At 56.3% G+C, this 15401-nt stretch overlaps 4 protein-coding genes across 4 annotated transcripts; 2 read left to right on the top strand and 2 right to left on the bottom strand.

Moving 5' to 3' along the window:
* Positions 1-2310: 2310 nt before the first annotated feature.
* P884DRAFT_265906 (pyridoxal phosphate-dependent transferase) lies at positions 2311-4284 on the top strand (the record flags this gene model as incomplete). The annotated part of the gene is made up of 1 exon (XM_069441985.1): positions 2311-4284. One exon carries the CDS (start codon positions 2311-2313, stop codon positions 4282-4284), a length of 1974 nt encoding a protein of 657 aa, XP_069301629.1.
* A 1545-nt stretch (positions 4285-5829) lies between these two features.
* P884DRAFT_295762 (uncharacterized protein) lies at positions 5830-7829 on the top strand (the record flags this gene model as incomplete). The annotated part of the gene is made up of 3 exons (XM_069444354.1): positions 5830-5878; positions 5982-7290; positions 7364-7829. 3 exons carry the CDS (start codon positions 5830-5832, stop codon positions 7827-7829), a joined length of 1824 nt encoding a protein of 607 aa, XP_069301628.1.
* A 1018-nt stretch (positions 7830-8847) lies between these two features.
* P884DRAFT_190813 (uncharacterized protein) lies at positions 8848-10456 on the bottom strand (the record flags this gene model as incomplete). Its single annotated transcript, XM_069437540.1, has 3 exons — positions 8848-9908; positions 9967-10128; positions 10186-10456. 3 exons carry the CDS (start codon positions 10454-10456, stop codon positions 8848-8850), a joined length of 1494 nt encoding a protein of 497 aa, XP_069301627.1.
* A 2140-nt stretch (positions 10457-12596) lies between these two features.
* Positions 12597-14929, bottom strand: P884DRAFT_253377 (uncharacterized protein). Its single transcript, XM_069440788.1, has one exon. The coding sequence runs from the start codon at positions 14577-14579 to the stop codon at positions 12993-12995; it is 1587 nt and encodes a 528-aa protein (XP_069301626.1). The 5' UTR covers positions 14580-14929; the 3' UTR covers positions 12597-12992.
* Positions 14930-15401: the final 472 nt, after the last annotated feature.

Here is a 15401-nt window from a genome sequence, read left to right as displayed (position 1 = left end):
TGCTCGGCATACCTTATACACCGTATTCCTATGTGTACTCCGTACCTAGCCACGTAAGGTAGTTATTGGTCGGGCCGGCCCGCTGGATCTTCACCACAGGCACCTAACGATCACATCGCGACCACTGGCCTGCCGTCTCGTTTTTGCAGTGCTGAGTAATGCGCACTTTTAGGGCCATGAAATCGCGACCTTGTGTTTGACAAGGGAGAGGGTTAAATTCTCCAAATCCCTTTTACACTACAATGTAGGAAGCGTTACCGAGGTGCTCCGTAGCAAGAGCCGAACACATTCTAGGGCAGATCGTTTTTTGTCTGGCGATCAGCCACGCCAACCGCTCTCTCCTTTGGTCCTGTGGCCCAGAAAACCGGTCGCCTCTCGTTAAACTCAGGTGAATCGAAAGGGACAAACGCCTACCACAATTAGCCAGCGCCAAGCCTTTCGGGCGAAGAAAATATGTCGAGGGGCCATACCTAGACGGATGTCTGTGTGTAACCCGTAGTGTATACATACCGATTAGGTATAGACTCTGTATGCGGAGTCTCTGCATTCTAGTCGCAACAGCTCAGGCGGCCCTCTACGGAGTAGTGCACATACACGACGGCGATCTGTTTCTCACCCCCATTCCACCCATCAGCATGCAGGCTTGATGGAACACCGGTACATTAGTTATTGCTTTTTAACACGTACCTTGCGGATCAATCACCCTTTTTGTCTGCACAGATGTTGTTGGAAACTCGTGGGTTTCCTTGTCTCGCCCTCTTTTGAAACCGTCAGCGACGGTTATCTCCGTTAGTCCCAGGATGCTTTCTGCCCGCTTTCTGCCCGCCTAGAACGTAACACGATCCAAGATTTGCCGGGGCTGAGGAACCACTCGCCTACCTAATACTTGTGAGCCCTTTGGGGCAGGACATTTCTAGACACTGCATATTTGGTAGGAAGGGTTCGGCACTTACGCACTAGGCAGATGACGATGCAGCACTCAACTACATGAACCTCCGTGTTGCATTGTTTCTACGGATGCGCGCCTTGTCCCTTGCAGCAATCAGATGACACGGACCGACCAACCTAGGCTACCCGGCTGAATGCGTCTTGTGAGCGGAGCATAGAAAGTCGTGAAACAGTTGCACCGCGGACAACAGCCACAAACAACGAAGCGCTTGGATAAGTATGGTAAGTACCGCACACTCGATCGTTCGATTTGACAGCAAACTCTCCAGAGGGGCAGATGGCCGTTTCCACCAAGCTGATCGCGGTGGATCGGTTGAAGTAGCGAAGACATAATCTCCACTCCGTACGACGTAGTGCAGTCCTTACTAAGTCTATTCCAGGATATAGGTATACGGACGTACAGATTCTCTGTATGAGCACAGGCGACTAATCCGTGCACCGCGTTGTCTCGCGATATGTCAGGGTTGCACCCGGACCGCTCGGCATCGAGAACCAAACTTGCATGGGCGGTCAAGGGGTTACTCTTGCAGCTCTCCAACGAGCGGGTGGCACAGGGCTGGCCTTCTAATTACACTAGCAAGCTGTTGCCCCACAGTGCCCCTTCCCCGAACCCCGATTCGTCAATCTCGTGGCCCGCCCCCAATCCAGTTTCCCTGAAATCCTTTGCATGTCCTTCATGCACAGCTCGCTTGTGTTGACCCTTTCTCAACTTCGTCCCATTGCCCTTGCCGTCCGAAAGTCATTCTCAGTCTGAGTTCTTCTTTCGTGGCCCCCTCCAGGAAATAGGGCAAGGGCGAACTGGGCCGCAAGGTCCTTTTGTCTGCTTTTCTTCGTTCCTCTTCAGCCATTCTACACGCTCGTTGGTCTTCCGGCAAAGCCACCCAACCGGTCGTCCCGTCCTGAGAGCAGTCATTGACCGCCTCGTTCGTCCGATCGGAAGACTTTCGCGGTGCTCGATTTTCACGGGGTCAAAGGCGCGCTCCATACCCAAGCGTACTCTTCCGAGTCCTTGTGAGTTCATTTTCCTTTCTCATACCTCACTTCCCCCTTCCCGCGTTCACTGCGAGCCATCGCCACTGCAGTTTGCGAACTGGTGTGACCCACCGCCGTGCGTCATTGAAGCCGATTGCAAAATAGGATAGGGGTTTACTAGCCCTCCGAGCGATGCAAAGATTCGCATACATTACCGCGAGCAATCGTATCGCCAGATCTAAGAGATTATTGCGAGGAATTCTGCTGACGAAAGTATTTCCAGTAGCGATCAATTGGCGCTGTTCTTTCATTGCATAGCGCTCTGGATTGCCGTTTCCACCGGCCATCAGTCGCACCTCCCAAGAGTCACGCACCAACGCGCCCAGAGCGATGCCTCGAAAGCTCTCGAATCCCTTCTCGACATCCACCATGCCACATTCTGAGAGGGTAGGCGAGCGACGCCCTTCTCACTCGAAGGGCAACCGTCTTGCAGGGTTTTTCTCCAAGTCAAAAGAGCAAACAGCGGCCCATCACGCAGTAGCATCGCCACCAGCGGCGGCATCACCAAGCCCTCTTCCAACAATCTCCTTGTCCGCCGCTGCCGGTGAAGAACTCGACACCGATGAGACCCCCACTACCCTATTCGAACCTCCCACTGCCGACGAGGCAAAGAAGCAGGAACGCCTTGAAGCTCAGTTCGGTCCCTTGCTCGACAAGAGCCACCTCTATGTCAGCGCCCACCAGGGCAAGCCGCTCGAGACTCCCGTCATCGATGAGCCGGCCTACTATTACGTCCTTACCACATACCTCAGCTATCTCCTCTTGATATTTTTTGGTCATGCCCGGGACTTTTTCGGCAAGAGATTTGGAAACAAGAAGCACTACCAGATACTGAAGGTTCACGATGGCTACGCCCCACTCAACGACGATTTTGACAGCTTCTATGTCAGGAGGCTAAAGCTCCGCATCGACGACTGCTTCGCAAGGCCCACGACTGGTGTCCCTGGTCGCTACATCACCCTTATCGACCGCAAGTCGGACGATTATAACCGCTCTTACAAGTTCACGGGCACCTACACGCAGACTCTGAACGTGAGCTCGTACAACTACCTCGGTTTCGCCCAGTCGGAGGGTCCTTGTGCCGACGCCGTCGAGGAATGCGTCCGCAAGTCTGGTCTGAGTTTTGCCAGCCCGCGTGCCGACGCCGGCACCTCGGAATTGGTGCTGGAGGTCGAGCGTGAGATTGCCAAGTTTGTCGGCAAGCCTGCGGCTATGGTGTTTTCAATGGGTTTTGTGACGAATGCGGGCTCCTTCCCGGCGCTCGTCTCCAAGGGCTGTCTCATCCTCTCGGACGAGCTGAACCACGCCTCGATCCGCATTGGCGCCCGCCTTTCCGGCGCCGTGATCCGGTCGTTCAAGCACAACGATATGCAGGATCTGGAGAAGAAGCTGCGCGAGGCCATCTCGCAGGGCCAGCCGCGTACCCACCGGCCCTGGAAGAAGATCCTGGTTGCCGTCGAGGGTCTTTACTCTATGGAAGGGACCATGGTGGATCTCCCGGGCGTCCTGGCGCTCAAGAAGAAGTACAAGTTCTTCCTGTACGTCGACGAGGCTCACAGTATCGGAGCGCTTGGCCCGAGAGGACGTGGTGTCTGCGACTACTTCGGCATTGACCCGGCTGAGGTGGACATTCTGATGGGAACCCTGACCAAGTCTTTCGGTGCCAATGGCGGCTACGTTGCGGCTGAGAAGCACATTATCGACGCGCTCAGGATGGCCAACGCGGCCACCCTTCTGGGTGAATCCCCAACTCCCCCGGTCTTGATGCAGATTCTCACCTCCCTCAAGCTGATCACGGGCGAGATTTGCCCTGGCCAGGGCGAGGAACGCTTGCAGCGCCTAGCCTTCAACTCGCGTTATCTACGTCTCGGGCTCAAGCGCCTCGGCTTTATCACTTACGGCCACGACGACTCGCCCATCATCCCCATTGTGCTGTACAACCCGGGCAAGATGTCGGCTTTCAGCCACGAGATGCTCAAGCGCAAGATTTCGGTCGTCATTGTCGGCTACCCGGCCACGCCGCTCATCAGCTCGCGCGCCCGTTTCTGCATCTCGTCTGCTCACAACAAGGAGGATATGGATCGCATCCTGGCCGCCTGCGACGAGGTTGGCGACATCCTGCAGCTCAAGTACTCGACCGGTATTGCCGGTGGCCTCGAGCCGCTGCCCGACGGCGTCACGCCCGAGACGGAGCAGGAGTGGCGCCGCGCGAATGGCCTCGTGGGCGTCATCAAGCCGCCGAGGTGGAAGCTGGAGGATGTTCTTGCCCGTGGCGTAGAGGACGCCAAGAAGCCGCTTCGTTAAAGATAATTCACTAGCTCCAGAGAGCTGGGTGTATATAACCGAATCGGGCGTTGTTCTGGAGAAGCGATGCACGTGGTGGAGCATCTCGCTCTGTATAGATCTCTAGAGGTCCTCTATTCACGTTTGAATAACTCGGCGGAATGACTCGGAGTCGCCGGGATGGTAATGCTTAGGATCTAGGCAGAATACTTGACGGTGTTTTGTCTGCTTTCGTCTTGGGAGAGAGGAGTTAGGTTACGGCAAGCAAAGACCCGAATATGTCGTGCCGGATGATGCTGCAGGAAGTCGATGGGCTCATAATGTATTTTTGATGGGTCACGTACCTTTAGTATGAGGGATTGAAGGATGGGCGGAGTTAGCGGGAGCAGGACAGGACCAGCGGCGTCTAGGAGGAGGGACGAGCATGTCAGGGGCCCAATGCTGGAAGGAATTAATGAGGATACTTATGCAATAGAACACGACACCTTTATGTCAGGCGCTTCACTTTTTTTTTTTTTTTTTTTTTTTTTTTTTTTTTTTTTTTTTTTTTTTTTTGGATTGAAAGACCCCAGAACCTCTTTGTTTAAGATTGAAGTAGGAGAAAGACGAGTTACTGCGAAGCTGTACATCTTGTTCCCTATTAAAATCGTTGTGAACCCCTTACAGGGTGATGTATCTCGTACATATTATGATATGGATGCTGCAGCTTGACTGGATCTTTCTTCTTCTTTTCTTCTTCTTCCTTTTTTTTTTTTTCTCTAACCTATTCTTTCCCCTCGTTTTGAGCCTCAGGCCTCCCATCCTTGGGCAAACCGTAGCCCGTAAACTATCATTCGAGGCGAGTGCCTTTCTCGGATGACACGGTACTCCGTATTTGTGGCACAAAACACGCGGCCTTTAAGTGCTTTAGAGCCAGCACTGTAGTCACGTGACGTCGCGTTTCTGCTGCGCGCCGTGCGCATCAGTGACTCTCGTTCCCGGCTGCTCATTGTTGCAACACCCCATTCTTTGCATCTTTTGGCATCTTTGGCACTTGGTATTTCTCTCGAGTGTTTCTTGCCGGGCGATACATGGCATTTTTCTCATCGCGCTCCTGGCAGACTCAGCTCGTCGTGTCCCACTAAGTCGCTGTTTCAGCGCTCTGCTCTTTTGTTCCTTTCTCGTCTCGACTGTGGTAAGTCGACCATTTTTGCAGAGTGAGTAACGGCGAGTGAACTGTTGCCGTGAGCTAAATTCCCTTTGTCAGCTTGATCCAACTTGGATTTGTGTGGGAGTCGCTGCCTTGCTCGCCGCGTGAAACTCTCACATCGGCCCGTGAGAGAACCATGCTCCCCTGCTCTTGTGTGCCCGTCCTTCCCTGGGCTAGGCAGAGTCTCATACCATGACGATGGGCTCTTCAAGCGACATATACACTCTGCTCAAGGGGGTCTGATGCGTAGCAGAGACAGACTATAATTCCTACAGGGCTTATAACGGCTAACTTGATTAATTAGGTCAAAGGACTTGGCGATACAAGATTTTGCTAGCCCTTAGCCCTCTTCGTTTTGCTGGTGCTATGGTAGCGAGATGGTGAAGCCGCGAAGAGAGAAACAGCAAACGCTGGAGGCCACGCTTGGTGAGAATGCAGCCCCCCCCCCCCCCCCAAAAAAAAAAAAAAAAGAAAAGAAAAGAAAAAAAAAAAGGTATGAAAGCGGCCTTGCTAATCAGATGACCCCCAGGCCGCCCCCTGGTGAGGCCCACCATCAAAACTCCCAGAAAGAGCAAGCCCAAACAGAATTCAAGCGCACCGGCGTCCAGTTCGCCAGCCAAGATCCAAGAAGCTGCAAGGAGCTCGCCTCTGGCGCCGTCGTCTTCTTTCTTGCATTCGTCTCAAGTGCTTGGGAGTGCAAGGAAGAAGAAGGTTGTTTATGATGATTCCTCTTCGGAGGAGGCCAGTGAGGATGAAGCACAAGCGGTGACACTGCCAGTCGTGAAGACGGGCAGAAGCAGGCAGCGTCAATTCTCAGAGCCGGAGTCGAGCGCTAGCTCGTCCGACGAGGAAGAAGACCCCCGGGGAGACAGCATCGATCGCAACAATGGCGGGGATGGTGTGATTGACGAGGATGAGGATGACGAAGATGAGGACGACGCACCCCTGGCTGCTCCGACAACCAGGCGCAAGAGACGCTTGGTTGCTGACGAGAGTGATGAGGATGACCGGCCGATAGTCTCATCGCCTATCAAGCGGCGCCGGCTCGTTCGCGGGAATCTCCCCTCCAGTTCCCCAGAACAGGACAACACTGATGAGGACGAAGAGGAAGTGCCTGCACCCGCCCCTGCGAGACCTACCCGGGCCAGACGGAAACCACTCACCAAAAAAGAGAAGGCACGGGAGCTTCTGCGCCGAAAGCGCGCTGGTGAGGTTATCAACGAGGACGAGGAGATGCCATCATCTGAGAATGAGCCAGTAAAGGCCATGTACGACACTGATTCAGATCATGTCGCACTTAATGAGTTTGAGGATGACGAGGAAGGAGTCTATGAGCCCAAGGTGGATGATGAGAAGGAAGGGAAGGCCAAGAAAAAGAAGGAGAAGGAGGAGGAGGAGGAGGAGGAGGAGGAGGAGGAGGAGACAGACGAGGCGGGAGCAGACGGTGAGAACGAGGCGGAGAGCATGGATGACTTTGTCGTTGATGACAGCGACGCCCCCATCGGAGCGCCCGATCTTGATATCCCCCTGGAGTTCACAAGACACTCACGCAAGCACCTCAGGGAACATTTTCGCGATGCCATAGAGTGGCTCGTGCACCTCAAGATAAACCCCGGCTTCTCCGAGAGGGAGCATCCGCTGTTCCGCATGGCGTGGAGGAAGCTGGATGACGAGGTGCGCGGCCTCGCGACATCCAAGTTTTCTTCCTCCGCTTGGAAGTCAGACTTCCAAATGGCGCTCCGCGCGCGACCAGAATTCACCAGCGCCGAACTTCCCAAGGGCGATATGCTCGAGTCTCGGAGCTGTGATGCTTGCGGCAGGAGTGGCCATCCCGCTCGGTAAGCTCACTTGGCAAGACATCACGATCAAGGGCCAAGAGAAGACTTGGCGCTGACTCTCCATTACTTCCAGGCACATAATGACCTTCAGCGGCACACCGTACTTCAAGGACGCGGCCAAGCTCTACCGCTTCCTCCAGCCCGTCGAAGCCAACAGCAGCGACTCTGACTCCGCCTCCGCCTCCGCCTCCGACTCCCACGACGAGGACGAGGACGAGGACGGCAACCTGATTCCCAAGGAGTCCAAGCAGTGGTTCATCGGCGCAGTCTGTAACAGCAACGCCGAGACGGCCCACACCCTCATGCACTGGAAGTTTGCCCTCCTAACCTGGGTGGAAACACGTCTCCACGAAGAGGGCTATATGGCGCCCAGCGCGCTCGCCAAGCGGGAGCGCATGCGGCCCAAGAAGAAATACAAGCTCGTCGACAAGATCATGAGCCGGTGGGTGGAGAGCGGGGTAGTCAAGGCCCTGTACCAAGACTTCAAGGGCACCATCGAGCAGGCGAGGAATAAGCCGACTACCGGGAGACGTCGTTAGACGCTCCGAGACAAGACACGCAATAAGATTGTTTGGATTGGATCGTGTAAGGCGATACCGTAACATGATACCAGAAGGATGTCCTTCAGGGTGACGGGCATGGAGATGCTCGAGTCTTTTGGCCACTGAGGAGAGCGGTCACGGGCACAAGAATGATAACCCGCGAACTTTATTCGGAGTCATGCTTTGGGTTTATTGCGAGATGGTTCGGAAAATGGAAGCGCGATGATTTGGGCAGGTCAGTCTAAAGCCCGTATCTAACTTAGGTGCTGGTTCTGTTCGGTTGCCAGTGCGCCTGGTCAAAGAGCGTGCATGACACCGCTCGCACGTCGGTGACCAACCTTCGAAAGCACCAAATACAGCCAACCGAGAAATCTGGAACGAGAAACATGACCAGTGAATGAAGACGCACGCCCATCTTGACAGGCAGCCAAATGCATGTGTAATCAATACAAGTCGCCAACCCATGGCATCGCAGCAATATGGACTATCAGACAAGAGAATGCCCCCGTTTTATTTTCCCCAAACCCCTTGCTCTCCAAAAAGAGAAGAACCGGGACAAATAAAAAAATGAAAGAAAAAAAAAGGAAAAGAAAGGGGAGAAGCACAGTTCAGCCCATTCGACTAGTAATGCCCGATCAAGCCCAAGTTCCAATTCAAACCCGAGCCTGTCGGCGCACCTCGCTTACAAAGGATGGAGCGCCAGGAATATCCGTGGCCAGCATGCTACAGGATACGTATGCTCTCTTTCCCTCCCACAGGTCTCTCTATACGTCCCTGGCGACCGGCTAGAGGTGCATTTGGCATCCGGTAAGCCAGGCTCGTTACTCCCTACCCCATTGCAGCCCAACACGGGGTGACGTGCCAAGCCCGGCGCCGTCGCCAAGCCTCCTCTGCATGTCTGGTCAAGCTGCCGCACAACGGACGAGGGTAAGAGCGTCCTCCCCGACTCCCAACTCCAGCCCACAACCACCCCCAACTGGGGTTAAAACCATCACAGGTCGCCGCCGCCAGGCCCCTAAATGATGCCTCCCGGTGGGTCATAGCCCACGCCGGCGCTCCTGGCCCCAGCCGCGGCAGCACCTGAACCTCCGCCAAGCCCGGCACTCCCGGGCCCATCGCCGGCAGCGCTTTCCGCAGGTGCGTTGTTGGTCTTGCGCAGCATAAACATAGGCTTTTTGCCCTCCTTGTCCAGCTGCTTGAATAGGATGAGGGGCTTCTCGTCAAGCGCCAGACAACGCTCCTGGTCGCCGTAGACAATGTACAGCGCGTACTGGTCCCAGGGTGCGTTGATCTGGTACTTCTTGAGCGCCGCTGGGAGCACCTTGTAGCACGGGTCGTCCATGCTGACGCGGAACGACTTGAAGATCTCGACAGAGGCGTTGTTCGCCGCGCCGGGAGTTTCCGGGGCTGGTGTTTGCATCCTGCGGGGCGCCGTGTTCTTGGATTGGTTATAGTGATCGTCCTGGCCGAAGGTGGAGCGGGATGAGGGCGTTGTCTGGTCGGCGGAGCGGTAGGACCGCGCGCCGAGCGTCGTGCCCGAGAGCATCCCAGTGGGCGGGGAGGTGGGGCTCGGCATATTGGGGGAAGGGTAAGATGGTGACGAGGAGCTTCCGCCGGTGCCGTTCATGGCGGCTAGATGCGCCGACGAGTGGACGGCTCGTTCGGCGGCGCTGGAAGGGTCGAGCGTCTGTTCGACTATCGAGCGGTCGTGGGTTGTCTGGAGGTGGGTCGGGGATGTAGCTTTTGGTGTTGTTCCGAGCATGATCTTCTTGGTCGAGTATTGGCGTTTCACCCCCGCGCCCGACTGACCCGCGGTGGATTGTGCGGGTGCGGGGGGCGAGAGAGAGTTCTCGTAGGCCGGGCCGTTATTGCTGACGTTGGGCAGAGGCTGCTGGGCATCTTTCACCATCCGTACTGCTGGCAGCACGTCTTCTCGCAACCTCCTGTAATCCTCCATCAACCTGCGAATGTCTTGCTCGACCAATGCTATCCTCTCATCCCGGAGGCGCAGCTGTTCCACCAGCTGCTTGATGTCCTTCAGGGTAGCGTAAGACGATTGGGCTTGCGTCTCGGCAGCTGCAGTCCCCTGCGTTAACCAATGCAACGCCCGGGCGGCCTTCAGAGCATGACTTACTCAGCGGCATATAATGGTCGGGCTCGATGGGCACGTCTTGGGCCTTCTTGACATCGTACACCGACTTGAGGATTGTCAGTCGGTGCCCAACGCTGTTGATCCCCATCGCCTTGAGGTCCTCGTGTTGCAGGGCAACGAGGGCCTCGCCGACGATTTCATTCTCTTAAACGAGGCATGTCAGCGGCATCAGTCGATCGTCGCCTGACCGTTTGTACTCACCGATAAAGATGTCTGAGTATTGTTGTAAGCCTATGCTGGCGATAAAGTCCGCACATTCTTCGGCGGTCCACTCGGATATGATAGTCTCGGGGAGTCTGTCGGCACTCGAACGGTAGCCGTATGTAGTGGGCGTGTGCTCGGCTGATGGCGGGTCGGAATCGATGGGAGAGGTCTCGACGTCCGTAGCGATCGGGGAGCTGCCGTGGATGTCTCTCTCGTACTCGTCGTCGGCATCCGACTCCGCATACGCGGTCCCCGAGTCGAAGTTCATTGCTGGAAAGATCGCGGCTCTTCAAGGCCTAGGCTTGCGGCAAGTGCCAGGCTTGGGGTAATTGATGTCGCTTCGGAAGACGCCAGGCAGGGGTCCAAGTGAGCAGCAACCCCGAAGGAGATCGTCCGTTGGGCGTGAGGGTCAAGCGAAGGGAGCGTGTGAAGCTGTGGAGGCAAGAGCAAGTGTTTGATGTCGGCTGGAAAAGAGCGACGATTTGGATTCTGCTCGGCGGCTGCAGGTCGTGGCCGATTGAGTGTCGGAGGGGAGGAGCGGTTAGCAATGGGGTTACCGGTAAGCTTCGGTCCCTCGATGCGGCAGCGATGGCAGGTCCTCAGTGCACGAGAGAGGCTTCGGGAAAGCCGTCGAGCTCCCAAAACTGCGAGCAAAAGGCAAAACAGCGGCAGCAAAGTGAGGCCTGGTGGAATTGCTCGGGTGGTCTCGATGCGGGCGGAGGTTGTTGACTGCGGTGCTTGGTTAGGTTCAACTAGCCGCTCGCTTGGCCGCCTGGAAGTGGTTTCCTGCCGAACTTGTCCTAGCGTCAAATTTGCCCTCGCGCCCCTGCCTTCTGCCACACCCCTGTTGGCCTTAGCTCAAGGCCTGGAACTGATTCAACTGATGTCACGTCCCCGAGATTCCAAGCCCTCTTTTGATACTTTGTACGGAGTACCGCGCACCGAATAAAGGTGCACCGTATATACATTATGCAGTATGTGGTACATACGGGCAGGTGTCTTACCTAGGAACCGTACGGAGTACTGCGTGCAAGTAGTAAACCGTAGGTGCTTTCCTTGGAAACCATGAACGGTTACCCAGTAACTAACTACACCTGACAAATGATTTTCGCAAGGGTCGTGCAGACATGCTTGATGCTAGGTACGCCTAACCTATCCACATACCCCAACCGACTTACAAGTGCACTAACGTTAGTTTGCTGCAAACAATGCCATTAAACGGTCCAGAGTATCCGTAGATAGGGTCGGTTCCTTGCGTCTCGTGACATCAAACTGCCCGTGCGCTTGGTCTAATCTCATTCCGAGTCCGACATCAACACACAAAGACCATGGGTTGATTTTGGTAGGTTGCTGCATGCTTTCAGATATCCCTTCCCCCCCCCCCCCCCCCCCCCCCCCCCCCCCCCCCCCCCCCCCTTTGTTCCGCCGAGCTCAGAAGCTTGTTATACGATCAGTCACCGCGCTGCGATTCTTCTTACAGAACCCCGCCGAATAATCCAGGGTCGACGTTGCAGCGACTGCCAGCTTCGTGCATACACCGGCCGTTGTCAAACACATCCAGCAGGTTTCGATCTTCTACGTATAGGGTAGTATTTCAACTGGCTGCCCCAATTGTGCCTGTTGCAGTCGTGGCTGGCAGATTCGTCTCAACTCAATCCCTTATCACAGCGGACAAACCCCGTGTCACCAGGCGAACCAATGACATCGGCAAAGGACTCCTTCCCGCCGACAAGCCATTGCAATCCCGTTCTTTCGCACATCACTTGAATAGATTGTTCTTTTTTTTCCTCTTTTCCAATTTTTTTTCTTTCTTATTTCCCTTCGAACAGTCGCCCGCCACAGGTCGCGCCAGAGACACGCGACCCCTGCTGTTCCGCGTCCCAGGCCAAGCCCTCGAACAAGGTCCGAGTTAAAACCGCCGGGTTCTGGGCCGTCCAGACAACCCCCGGTCTGGTCACCCCGCGTTTCACTTTTGCGGCCGGGCCGGTCTCTCTTCCACCGAGCCAGCACGGGGAGGTGTCCGCCCTGCCCGTGGACCTATCAGCGGCTGCCGCCCAGTCTCCGAGTCGAAGTCTCTATCGAGAGGGGGGAACATTCTGGAGTTGTTCCTTGACCAATGCTACGCTGCAGTGTGGTTGAAACAGTAGGAGAGAGCTTGCAAGCTTCCAAACGCCGAGTGCAAGGAGATACCGAACCAGGGACAGCCAATTTGGTGTAAGTCATTGGTTCTGGAATAAAGAGCGCCTCAGTCCATATTTTTGAAGGTAGGACTCGAGGTCTCGCTGCTTCGGGAGAGTGGGCGAAAGATGAGCATATATTTATGCTCGGCACAGAAATATGGGAGTACGATCGGAAGTGACTCTAGTGCCTAAACACCGAGTCACGAATGTCATGGTTCCTGAGCAAACTTCGTCATATGGTGGTGGATGAGGAGGAACTAGGTGCAAGGATTCTGCACATCGGAAACATTCAATGTTTACGACGTACGCGTGATAGATTCGATCTCGATAACGACCGTCGGCTAATGGGGGTGCTATGCGCGTTTGACAAGATGGTATCACTCTTTTCAACAATTACACGTCCCACTATGCCTTCCAAAAGACTATACGGAGTATCATAACATCTTGCCGCGCTTAAAATGGCTGTCGTAAATAGAAACACAGTTCGCCAAGGCTCCTCCTGCCCCCTTTCCCCTCTCCCCTCCGCGCGCGCGCGAAAGAAGAGGAAGGCACCAACTCCCTGCCCCCCTCCAGGACACTGATTGATTCCGAAACGAGAATCCTCCGCTTTCCCTAGAATGGCCGCTACCAATGCGAGCTTCTCTTCTTCTGCACCCTCTTCCTCTCCTCCTCCGACTTCCTCCTCCCCGACGGCCTGAGACCCTGACCATGGCCCTGGCCCTGCAACTGGTGCAGCCCGTCAGCGGCTCCCTTCCACAGCGCATTCAGCGTGCTGGAGTGAAACGGTCCCTGCTGCTGCGGCTTCTGCCCTCCGTGGCCCCCTCCCCCACCGAGGGACGGAGGCGGCGGGGACGAGTACGGCCCCGCGCTGACCGGCCTCGGGGGTAGGGCGGGCAGCGGCCCGCACCCCCAGGGGCTGAGTTGCTGCTGGGGCGACCCGCCCGGGGCAGCGGCCGTGTGAACCGGCGGGGATCCCGGCGAGGGAGGCACCGGCTGGGCGGCGGTCCGTGGTGGGAGGGAGGGGCGGCCGGAGGGGAGCTCCTGGCCCTCGACGCCGTACAATTTGCGCAGGCGTTCCGTCTCCTTGGCGACCTCGGCCTCGCGACGGCGGCGCTCCTTCTCCTCCTCCTCCAGCATCTTCTTGATGCGCTTCTGCTCGGCGCGCTCAGCCCTTTCGCGCTCGGCTCTTTCGCGCTCGCGTTGCTCGCGCTGCTCACGCTCGACCATGGCCTGCAGGCGGCGTGTCTCGGCGTCGATCGCGGCGGGTGGCGGGGGGGTGTTCGTCTTCGGCGCTGCTGGAGGTACAGTGGAGGTGGCGTTTTGAGGAGGAGGGACGTTGGCGAGTGCCCCGGACATGGCCGCCGGGGTTGCCACGGCTGCGCTGGCGGCGGGGCGTGAGTTCTTCCTCTTGGCTCCGTTGAGAACCGGAGTTCCACCACCCTGGACGTTGAAGGGGTTGGGCTTGGGGACGAGCCAGAAGTCTTTGATGACCTCGGAAGCTAGCAGCAGGACTAGTTCGAGCCCCTTACGGTCCTCCAGCTCGACCCGGTGAAGGTTGGGCTGATAGAGCGTCAAGACGCTCTCGCGGGAGGCCTTGAACAGCGCGATGGTGATATCAGGCTCCTTGTTTTTGCGTGCGCCAACCCTCTTCCCCGTCATGTAGCACGTCATATCCTTGCTGAGCAGGCCGTCCTTCTTCCACCGAAACATGATGCGCGAGATCAAGTCGGCAGCTGCAGGCGAGCTGTTCTGTTGTTCGCGGTCCAACTCGCTGGCCGTCGGGGTACGAAATGACCTCTCGGGGAGCTCGAACTCCCACGTGTCGCTCTTCCCCCATGAGCCGGGGACCAGCTTGACCGTTACCGACTGGTCGGGATTGTAAAGCAGAACAGTGAAGCTGTCTGGGACAACCGCCACGGCTGGGGCTGAGGGTGCACCGGCCTGAGCTTGGGCGCGGATCTCGGCGGCCGAAAGGGTGGGTTGGGACCATTCGGGCTCGACCACGACCTCCCCGTAAACCACGGCGGTGTTGTACGGATCGCATATCGCAATGCCGTACTTATTCTGGGCAGCGGGCAGTGAGGGGTCCGCCCGCCGGATCAAATACTCGGGTGTCGGCTCGGATCCGTTCTGTGTGAAATACAGTATGCTTGAGGGAGGGTTATCGGAGGACTGCTTGAGCCGGAAAGCTGGCAGGTTTTCGTCGAGCATCTTGCTTGTTCAAGAGCCCGCCTGTTCACCTGCCCACGGCTCACGTGTTCAAGGAATCGGCGTCCCTTTCTGAGCGGCCGAAATGCCCGATTCCACAGCTCACCGAAAATAAATAAATAAAAAAAAAGGGTAGTCGCGGCTTTGTTCGTTTGAACGGGGAAAGGTACTGCAAGTCGATGCCTGCCAGGCTTGTTTTGCTCCACCCTCGGTCCTGAAGTACAAGGCAACAACAATAAAGAGGATTATATTCCTGGTTTTTTCAAGGATAACGTCGGACTGCTGACGAAGCCTGGGTGGGTTCAGACGCTGCATCCATGTGCGCATTCATACTTCGGAGGGGTGCCATCTTTGGCACGAGGCTGAGCTCAGTCAGGCACGGGATGCGTCTTGTTCGCCGCAGTGCAGGCCGTTTACCCAGCCGGCCCCGCCATCTCGCATAGTCTTGGGAATTAGAACGACGATTGCAAGGAGCCCCACCAAAGCCCCTGTCGCTCACGTCATCCTCCGGCTCATCAGCCACAACCGGGTGGAACCGCCCAGAAGATCGCTGGTTAGCGAATCCGAGTTACACTCCTCGCGTTAACATGCGAGCTCCAGGCACTTGACCATGCCATGAGAGCCACGAATGAGTGCTTCCCCCGCCTTATCTATTCCAAAATGGCTTCCAGCTAGCGCAGCCAAATGGTCGCCCACTGAGAGAGACCTTGAGAAGTCTCTTCAAGTTCAACTTGTCGCGGCGGGCCTTGAGCTCGTCAGCGTGCCAACTTCCCCGACAGAGGACTTGCTCTACAGGAAGCGCCCCTCGAGGCTGGCGGGCCGAAT

Source organism: Thermothelomyces heterothallicus (genome assembly GCF_042370625.1).
Source record: "Thermothelomyces heterothallicus CBS 202.75 unplaced genomic scaffold P884_scaffold_1, whole genome shotgun sequence".
Classification (NCBI taxonomy): Eukaryota; Fungi; Ascomycota; class Sordariomycetes; order Sordariales; family Chaetomiaceae; genus Thermothelomyces; species Thermothelomyces heterothallicus.
Note: the sequence above shows the minus strand (reverse complement) of the source record. Positions and strands in the feature narration are given on the sequence as shown.

Excerpts from the sequence above, each read along its gene's own strand:
- P884DRAFT_253377 (XM_069440788.1), bottom strand. The coding sequence starts at position 14,579 with ATGCTCGACGAAAACCTGCCAGCTTTCCGGCTCAAGCAGTCCTCCGAT.